Below are 10,765 nucleotides of genomic sequence, written 5' to 3' on the forward strand. Positions count from 1 at the left end.
AAAACCAAAGCATAACTCTTGGGGGAATTTTCAATTTCCATAAACATTTTAATTTGTGCTATATTTCCTGGGGTGTTTACCCCTAGGAAGAGTGATAACTGTCTGTCCAGAGTGAACATTGAATTGTTTGGAAAGGGTTTTAGAGCCCATCCATCATCTGCTTGTGTTGAGTAGTCGATGGGCAAAAGGTAAGGGTAGGCCATCCAGGGCAACACAGAGACATACAACGGCACATCTTCACACCTAAGGGCAACTTAGAGACAGACTAGCCAGAGAAAACCATCGCAAACACAGATAGAACATGTCAACTCCATACAGAAAGACCCTAGACCAAACTGCACCACCGTGTAGAACGGCTTAAGGACCTTTTTAGATTGATGCACAGCAATAGTTACTACTTGGATCCATGATGGATTTTCCTCTCAGCCGATAGACCAAATTGATTTTTCCAGACCAACAAAATATTAAAATCGGAAAAGGTGGTCACACTTGACGATTATTCACTGAGCTGTGCCATTTGATCAGCAATATCTCAGCAATAGTTCTTAGTGACTTCACCACATCTTTATCCTCTCTAAAACTGCATCCCTAATGAACTACTGGCATACAATATAATTAGCTAGTATTTTTCTTTTCCGCTTTAAGTAAACATATGTGTATGTAGTTATGAAATATAATATAGCAAGCTGAGCAGATAGAAGTGATTCGCATGAATTTAATTGATGAAGTACACCATCACAATGCAGAGCTACATGTGCAGTGGGTTGCAGAGCAAAAGCAACTTTCAGATTCCAGGTTCTTCAAACACTGGGAAAAAAAACATCATTACTTTCATAAACTATCAAAAAGTTATGCTTTTTTAAATTCCTTAAACTTTGGCTTTCACCACTGATAAGATGCATGCATGTGCATGCACATTAAAATGTGCATTTTCAACCGTGCAGATGCTGTCTAACAGTCCTACAAGGTGGCTCTGTTGTTGAAGACTTAAAATAGTTTAAACCACAAAATGTGCAATTTGAGTTTACAACTGAGGCTAAAATACTGCTGTTTAATTCTGAACTTATGTGAAATTGATATTGCATTGGTGCTTAACAAGAAATGCTAATATATGCATATTACTCTTTCATAGATCTTACTAGTAAAGTAAAACAAAAACTCTGACAATAATTTCCACCATGTCCCACTTAGGAAAATATTAATAGATCCAGAGGGATCTACGAGACTGCTTGAGGACAGTTACCATGAGCTGCAGCTAAAATGGGGATATAATTGTGCTCATGCTCACCTTTCTTTTTTTTATTAGAAATATATACACAATAGTGTTTGAATAAAACCAAGCTAACTTTGCTTTGGAGGAATCACAAGCAGTGAAACAACAAAACGCAACAGGATCCTTCTATGCCAAAACAAAGAAAAACAAACCATCACATCCATGTGGGTTCGAAAGATAGAAAAAAAAAAAACATTCCTGCTTCTGGCATTTTCTTACCTTGTAAAGTCCAATTCTGCACAGGGCGAGGGAGAGCTGCATGTGCTCCGACATTGTGCTCGACAACAAGCGTAACCCCCAGCAACCAACAAGCCTCAGGAATAACTGAATGGACGGAGGAGGTATCGGGAGCAGCTGAGATCAACAGTGTCAGACCAACAGCATGAGTCACAGCTCTTCACCGTCTAGCAGTCGGCAGTCAATAGCTTCACCTCAGCTTTTCCTTTAAATCCCAACATTCAAACTGCCTTGTTTTCTAAGAGAGCTCGATGAGAAGCATCTTATGTTTACTGCGGGCTCATTCATAGAAAGATACAAAACTATTACCACAAGGATCAACAGACAGAAGCTTAAGACTAAGATCTCTCTCTCTCTCTCTCTCTCTCTCTCTCTCTGTCTCTCTCTACTCTCCACACAGATTAAGGACTCAGTGACAACTAGAGATCCAGAATAAGACTGCAAATTGGATTAGTCACCATTACACACCCACACACAATGTCCGTACTATAGGCAGAGCTTTAGCAGGTATGAAAAACCATTACTTTCTGCATGAAGCAGGATAAAAAGATTGACCACTTGAGCTTGCTGTGGTCGCTGGGATTCTTGAAAATGTTGTGGGATGCTTTTGTTCGGACGTCTCTGTGAGAACTAGGAGTCATGTTTGAATAGCGTGTTTGCTGTCTAGTAATTGGTGTCACCTCCTTCTGAAAGGTATGCTATGCTGTTTTAAAATCAGGCAACATTGTGGTACTGAGCGGAGTCAATCAGCTGCAGAATGATAATACTATCCTAGATTTGGTTTTAATCTTATTCTGAAGGAATTAAGATTTTCTTGTAAGAAACTGTAAACGTGTAATCAGAACATCTGTCACTCTGCTTTATTTTTCTAAACTCGGAGGGGAAAAAAAGATGACCTCGAAGAGCCCCATTTGTTGTGCCAGTCAATTGATGTCAGCATTTTCAAAAATGATGTGTTACATGTTATCTGGTGAACTTCACATTTCTTTAAAATGACAATATCTGACACTAATCTCTTCTCATTTAAAAATACAGTAACCAAAGACGCAACTTTTTAAGTTTAAACGGCGTCTAAATTAGATTCCCAACCCTTTTTCCAACTTTAGAGTTTTGTTTACTTTGAACTCATTCTTATTAGATTTAAAAAGCTGAGGATTTTAACATCTTTACTTGTAAATGTAGAAATAAAAGTTGATAGTTGATTGGAGACAAAGCAGTAGGATATATATATAAAAAACTCACACCTTAAAATGCTAATATTTGAAACAGTTTAATTTTGAGGTAGGCAATAAATGTCAATAGATATGTTGAAAAAAGTATTGTTTTCTTATTATTTATTATAAAAGTAATTCATAAAATTTAATATTTTCTCTGATTAAAAAATCTGAAAATAATGATAAAAGGAGGAGCAGCTTTTATCTTTAATTAAAAAAAAGTAAAATACGACAAGAAAAAATGTAAAATATTAGTGCACTTCTATTGTAGCTCTGTAAGCAATAATTATAGGTCTTGTGTGCATCAGTTAAATACAACCTCTGCTTTTCAGTTCAAATGATGAAAGATCATCATCATAGAGCAGACTCAGAGCCCTTATTATACGTTCTAGATGTTTTTCTTAAAACATTTTTCATCTTGTCTCTGTAAAACAACAAAAATCTTCATAAATCCTGAACATTGCAAGGCAGAGTTAAATTAAATCACTTCTGAGCAGGACAGTACATGCAAAAAGTAATAAAAGGAAGAAAACAGGTTCTTTAAGGCATTAATCTATAAGCATATGTGAACATCAACATCGCCAGGAACTCAAAGCCTGAGCTCATCCTTGATCATAGCATCAGGAAGCATCATTACCAAGAACAAGCCAGAGAGAGAGGCTAAACCATTAGCAACCTGAACAAACAGTAATGCTCATGAAAAAGCTTTCATGTAGCAACATTGTTCATAAACCACTGAAGACTGTGTGAGTAAAAACACAAGTCTGAGGATATGACTAAAACAAGCATCATTTAATGATTTTCAAGTTGAGTCACAGTAATGTTTTCTAAATAATTAAACTAACACTATATTATCAATTTAAAAAAAAAAGAAAAAATACAATCAGAGCATTAACCCACTGCAAAATCTGAACTGCATGCAACAGGAAAAGAAATCTGGCACAGCTAGTATCAGGGCAGTGCAGTATTGTGAAATAGAGGAAAAAGTTTTGAGGGAAAGCAAGATCTGCTGTCAGACATCAGACTCATATCTGGACTGGGTAGGGCTCCTGTCTTTAGCTCTGCTTTCCTTATTTCACCTTGCAAAGTGTAAACTAAACCTAGCTGATCTTGATGAGGACCAAAGCACTTCCTATTTCAACCCCCACTTAATGCAAGTACAACGTAATTCACTACCACTGGGTTTATTTCACTTACGTAAAACTTCCATTGTATAGCCTCTTTCCACATACAGTAAATATGGCTCACAGCTAATGGATAATCAACATTTAGTTTCACAGAAAACTTAAATCTTGCATAAATAAGTCTGATAACTGATGTTTATTTATGTCTTTTGCAGTGTAGTATATACACTCATTGCTATGCTTCACATTCATTGCAATGATTATTTCCACAACTTGTGTACCAAACCTTTTTCCTTCCACTGAACTTTCCATCATCAGGCTTGGATACACCAATCTGAGCAGTTAGCTTGTTTAGCAAGAAGTGGCTAACCCTCCTTGGAAAAACGTTTGTGTTTGCCTGACAGCTCTCCGGTAAGCACACCTACCTGTGATTCTGAAGTTCATAACATTTTATATGCCCTTAAAATATGCTTTTTCTTTTTTAATAATGCTACTTTCACCCATGCATATACAGAAATAGATAAACTAACATTCGTCTGAGTTTCTCCTTTCATGTTTTATATCTAAAGCAAACCTCACTAGATTACGTTTTTGTTTTTAAGTGCTGGTATGACACCAAGGCTGCCGTTTGACACCATTGGAGCGTCATCAGAGCACACGTGAACAAACTCTCCAAGTACTAACATTAAACAAGCTTTATGAAACACAATAAAACCTGCTATATTTCAAAACAAATCTGTATGGCTTTCAGTTACATAAGCTGCCTTATATACTCTGCCTCTTTTACTGCAGTGTATTATGCCGTTACCGTTTTAGGTAATTTCCCCCCCAATGTTGGCTTATCGTTAGCCTTATCCAGACTAGCGAAGGTGTGGACCAGTTTACGAGCGTATGACACAGCTCTGTTGGGTTTTCCGGTTGTTACCATGGCTTCAGGCCGATGGCTGACAGTTGTTATCAGTCAGTCTTTTGCATTGTTAAAATTCCACAATGGAAACATTCCCGTTGTTGAGGCAGAAAAAAAACATCTCAGAACTTGTCTTTCTCTGCTTAAATATCATCAGAAAAGAATAACCCAGATGTAGACGTCTACTATACCTAGCAATTAGCCCAAATAATAAACTAAAAGGTTATAAAAGATCTCAGAAATGATTTGGCAGGGGGAAAAAAATAGGACTGGTTATTAAGGTTTACAAAAAAATAAAGATTTTCTGTCATGTAAGTCTTCCTATATTCTTTACCTTACCTGTTGCTGCACACTGCTGCTCAGCTGACTGAAGAAGGAATACTTAACTTTTATGGAATGCTATCAGAATCAAATCAGCTGCAAATAAAAAAAAATTACACTATGGAAATCTAAAAGGGTACCATTTCTCATTAGGCTATAGTTGTTATAACCCATATATATAATTTGCTGTAAAGAACTGAACAACAATAGGCCCAATAAAGTGTTTATCCCAAATTGCTGCTCAAGTCTGTGCATTAATATCAAAATAAAAATGACCTTAGATATGTGAATTAGCAGCATAGGTTGTAACTTTTCTAAAGTCTATCTAGAACAGTACCTAGTGTGATCTTAAAAAACATCTTAAATGACTCGGTTCACAACAGGTCAGGTCCCATGAGGAGACAATACAGTGCAGCGCTAATTTAGTAAGGCTGCACCATGGAAACAGCTCGTAGGATCAAATGCCTATCTCAGTGCTGCAGTTTTTGAAAGCTCTTTTTGACACAATGCTGAGCATGCAAAAGTCTGTTGAACACGCCCCACCTCCCAGTTGAAAGGGAGCAGATCAGATGTCAGCTGCTGTCATATTTCAAACTATAGTGATCACCCCGTAATGTGATATAGAATCCCTCCTACCAATGAGTAGTTAAAGGTAACCCGTGTTGGAGACAAAACACAATCCGAGAGCTTGGTTTAAAAAAAAGCAAAGTTTCCACTTTGATTTATAAGATTTAGAGGGATTTTTTTTCTCCCAAATGTATTAAGTGTTGCACAGCAGGAGAAGAGGTCAAACGCCTGTAGAGTGTCAGACCTTAGAGGACAGCCAGGCACTCAGTCCCAACAGTCAGCAGAGTTACAGCTGTGATTTCCCCACAACTCCCACAGAAAAACCCTAAAAACTCTTAAAAAAAACTACAAAAGTTAATAAAATGTTATAAGTGAGGAGTGAAGGCTATCTATTCTGGGTGAAAATGCCTGTAGTGGGTTTATTAAGGCTTATTAGGTGTCACTACAGAAGTATTAAAGGAATGAATGTTAACTCTATCCACGCAGGATGGGAACGCGTACAGAAAACAAGCTGATTTTATTCATGTCATCTCACATGGAGCCTGTGAGAATAAGCTAAAAACTCTTTAAAACACAGAAACAACAAAAGATAATAAAATGTTATAGGTGAGGAGTAACTGTGTCAACCAGAGGGATATATGCACTCACTCATCCTGCAACAAGAACTTCATCCTAATTTAGTTTTTAAAGGCACCTTTCAGAAAAAAATTATGGTTTTATGTACATTTATGCCACAATAACAGTAAAAACAAGTTTTTGAAGGCTCTATTCTGGGTGAATAAGCCTGTAGTGGATTTATTTGGGCTTATTAGGTGCCACTACAGAGGTATTAAAGGAATAAATGTTAACTCTGTCCACGCAGGATGGGAATGCATACAGAAAACAAGTTGATTTTATTCATGTCATCTCACCTGGGGGCTGTTTTGACATCACTGGTTTACCCTTTAGTGTCAACATTTTTCCATCCACGCCTAGCAGAGTTTACACTATAACTGAGGTTAACTATGAACAAACTCCTTTTGTCCCAGAGTAGATTAGTCACTGTGATGTAAGAAGCCTGCTCTGGTCACAAAATAAGAAGAAAAAAATAAAAATATGTCCCAGAGAAGCCAAAGTTCAAAGTTTATTTTAGGTCTGACGTCTTGGGAGGCCTCTTTCTAAACAAGCTGATAACGCTGGGTGGCCTCCCCACAGTGTCACTCTGTCCCACCAGTGAAATGACTGCACAATGTATGGGTAAATGGGTGAAGACCCAGAGGCGTAGCCAGAACCTTTTTATAAGGGTTGCCAGGCAATAACCAGTGTACACTGAGGGGTGACTGAAAGTGGATCGGCACCAGAATGATCAATCCACACTTTTCCAACAGGGAAATTAACGAGCAAAACATCCATATTTTTCTAAATAAAGACAAACTATCTTTTCCTACAGCCTTTTACAAACAAATAGACACATATATCTAAAAATATTCTTTTTAGATAAAAGTTATAGTGGATAAAATTATTTCAGGTTTGAGTTCTGTAGTGAACATCTTTTCCATTGTCATTACTTACCTACTTGTATTGTATCAATAATCATTCTGCATAAAATTGATATATACAAGTTCTAATATCTACATAAACTGACTATTTATTAAGTTTTTATTAAAATAGTTATCTATGATTTCACTAAAGACTCCTAGATGGCTTGCAGAAATGCATAATTTTTTCTTTACACCATATAAGACAAATCTAGTTCTGAAAAGAGCATGAATTCTGTGTTTGTCATCTTTAATGTTAGTATATCGATGTGCATATCCACATTAACCACAGTGTTTTTGTAGTCAACTAATTGTTAATATATGAAGATTTTTCATATTTTGAATATTTCCCTTGAGAGTATTACTGCTGCCACCAGGGTCAGACTGGGAAAGATTTTAGGCCCTGGCAAAAAAAAAAAAAAAAAAGTACAGTCAAACGCATGCGTCTCAAATGTGAAACACAATACGAACACACATTGTGGATTAACCGATCTATCTTCAAGCAACATCCGACAACCATCACCAAGACTTCTATTATGCGGTTTTACTGGCTTTGGTTATTAAGACAGATGCGACATTAACTGCTGCTGTGTAACGTCCAAACTTGCACGAAGCCAGCCAGACACCCACTCACACATACTAGGTCTACAACGTAAGCCTGAGTGTTGTCAAAACACCAACATAAACAATACAATATAGAGGCAGACAAGCAATTCTTCAAGAATGAATCCCTGAAAGCTCAGCGGTGTGTCTAGGTGGCATGTGGGCAATGAAATGGAATCATGTAAACAGATGCAAAACCCCATCATGCACATATTTTTGCAAAATATTCAAACATAAATTAGCCAAATATAAGAGAAATATCTTAGTTTGGTTTAAAGAAAGCATTTTAGTTTTATTATGATTCAGTTTGTTGCAAGGATTTTACAGTTTATTTAAGAAATAGAAAATTACACCATTCGCCAACCGTCACAAGGATGTGCATGACAAGGCATGCATCAATTAAGCAGTTAACTTTGTATAACTTCTTGAGGTCCTTGAGTTTCTTATTGTCACATGTAGGTGCTTCGGCCAGAGAGATTAGGCTGCGTTCACACTGCAGCCTGAAGTGACCCAAATCTGATTTTTTTGGCCCATATGCGACCTGGATCTGTTGTTTTCATGGCTGTCTGAACAACACAGATCAGATTTTTTCCAATACGACCCAGGCCACTTGGCTATTTGGTCCTGAATCCAATACGAATCTGATATTTTCAAATGCGACCTGTGTCTGAACGGCCAGGTCGCATCCATCCAATCTGAACGCCATTAATACCCTATTCCTATTCTGCGTCTTGCTACACAGAAGCGGCAAGAAAAACAAACACTATGGCTGACGATGATGCAGAGTTTTTTTTTTTTTACCATCTTGAAAAATTTTAGGTTTTAAGGTTTGGAAAGATAGCTAGATGCGCTCCAGCGCCACCGTCCATGTTTACTTCCGTGAAACATAGAGCACGTTGGCTTGTGACGTCACTGCGTCCTCTACTGCGGGACACATAAACTGAATCAATGCAGTTCAAACAGGAGATCACATACAAGTCGCATATATTTGGAAATGTGAACGGCAATGCAAAAAAAAAATCGGATTTCACAAAAAAAATCGAAATTGAGCATCAAGGCCTGCGGTGTGAACTTAGACTAAGTGTTGGGCCCGGTACGATTTAAGGATGGCCGGCCCTCACACACTAAAATTAAGACCGGCCCGGTATCACAGATTACCAGTCAGAGCCTGGCTGCCACCATCTGTATTAAGCCCGGCGTACACTGTGCGATTTTCGGGGCGAATTCACAATCGTGCGAGTATTTTTTGATCAGGCCGCCTTTCAGCCTGATGGTGCATTGTGTAGTGTACAGGGGGTTACGACCGGCAATCAGTCTCTCACGACCACCTCCTGATCAGGAATCGTGAGGTCGAATCGCTCATGAGCAATCGCTCAGGGCGCATACGCAAACAAGGATTCTTCTTTTTATTCCTCCTCTCAGATGTAAACACAGCAGCGTGGCATAGATGCAATGAGTGAAATGCAGCAGCCACACCTGCTCAGCCATGTCCTTTTTAATTTTTAGGACCCTCAGCACAAAATTGCACAAAATTCCAAGGCGGCGCGGTTCACTATATTGAGCTTAACATCCCCCTTCTATTTGTTTGGCTTCAGGATAGACAGCTAGAGAGCAGCTCCATCTCACTGCGGAGCTGAGTCCGACATGGTTTTTAGTCACACAGTGTGAGCATGTAGATCGCAACAGAGCGTCATGCCAAACATAAATCATGAGCTGTGAGCTCACACTGCACAGTGTGAGCAGCAGATGCGTGCAATGATCTGCTTTAGAGGGAAAAAAATATTAGGGGTGGCCAGTGATTGGCTAAGGGTGGCCATGGCCACCCCTGGCCCCCCATCTAGCTCCACCCCTGCAAGGGCCCCTAAAAACACTGCGATCTTCCAGGTAAAGGCTGGAGGGAAGTTATTATTATTATTGATCATCATAAACATGCATCCACAGCTGAGCAGGGCATCGTTCCCAGTGTTTAAAGGGACAGCTTATAGTGTAAACAGGCTGGGGTCTGGGTCAACCAGTTAGACCAATTCCGAGGGAATGATCTGCTCCAAGCACCTCATACAATAACAGCTAATGCTAAAGTTGAGGAGTTCAGCAGGAAAAATGACCAACCTTCGGCAAACTGTTGATAGATATGGAGGCGAAAGCTTGGCTGCAGTAGCTTGCTTGGTCGCCATGAGTCAAATAATAGGGAAAAAAAAATGTTTTGTTCTTTTACTCACCAGATAATCCATGTACTACCGTTGACCTGTCACAGCAGCAGGATTTCGGTTCGTTATAATCCTTTATTTGATTGAGTGAGTCTAAAATGTTGAGGGTTTTTTTCAGCAGGCGTTTCTTTGTATTCCCCGCCTTCCTTCCGACAGCCACAGCTAGATTCAAAACTGGTTTTCTTGGGTTTAAAAAGTGCTAAAAAAAAATTCTTCGTCTTCTTCGCCTCTTTTTATAAGACCAGTTCCATGGCAGCAGCAGCAGCGACTCGGTCCGCTTTACCCGCTGGGCTTGGTTTGGTCTTTGTCTGAAGCAAACAGCTCCTTCTCCAACGGCTGCCTTCCAGTTTTTTGTTTTTTTATCACACAATAATATCAGTACAGTGTTTGGTGAGGAAACTAACGAAAGCGTTCACGTTACGTCACGCACGTCGTTCTTTCTTCTTGCGCACGCAGCGCGGGTCACGTGATCAAACACATGGAGGCTATTTTCGTTTCCTTCACTGCTTCTCGAATCTGTTCAGTTATTATTATAATATTGAGTATTACTAATAATCTTTATACTTTTATTGTTGAATATATATTTCTTTTTAAGAGTTTTGTTCTTATCATGTATGGTGTACCATACATGAACATACAACATATTGACAGAACAACCATTTCAGGAACACTTTTCACTAAATAATTATAAAACCAGTACTTCCAGTATGCAATGTATATGGGCTAGAACAGGAAAAGTAACTATATACAGTATACTGTTTACTGTACGTTCACTGGACTTTCAGTTGAATACAG

The 10,765-nt window shown here is 38.6% G+C and overlaps 1 protein-coding gene across 2 annotated transcripts in view; it reads right to left on the reverse strand.

Moving 5' to 3' along the window:
• The window catches only part of arl15a (ADP-ribosylation factor-like 15a), a 129,558-nt gene extending 119,177 nt beyond the window's left edge, over positions 1–10,381 (reverse strand). The window contains exon 1 of one of the 2 annotated variants that reach the window (XM_038277310.1): positions 9,983–10,381. In XM_038277310.1, coding sequence (XP_038133238.1) covers positions 9,983–9,994 — 12 coding nt within the window. In that variant the 5' untranslated portion in view covers positions 9,995–10,381. Of the gene's footprint in view, positions 1–1,492; positions 1,822–9,982 lie in introns of those variants that run through there. The other variant, XM_038277308.1, reaches the window with a different exon arrangement.
• Between the last annotated feature and the right edge of the window lie 384 nt (positions 10,382–10,765).

The sequence above is a fragment of the Cyprinodon tularosa genome, unplaced genomic scaffold (genome assembly GCF_016077235.1).
Source record: "Cyprinodon tularosa strain WSP-4 unplaced genomic scaffold, ASM1607723v1 ctg130, whole genome shotgun sequence".
NCBI classification, from domain to species: domain Eukaryota; kingdom Metazoa; phylum Chordata; class Actinopteri; order Cyprinodontiformes; family Cyprinodontidae; genus Cyprinodon; species Cyprinodon tularosa.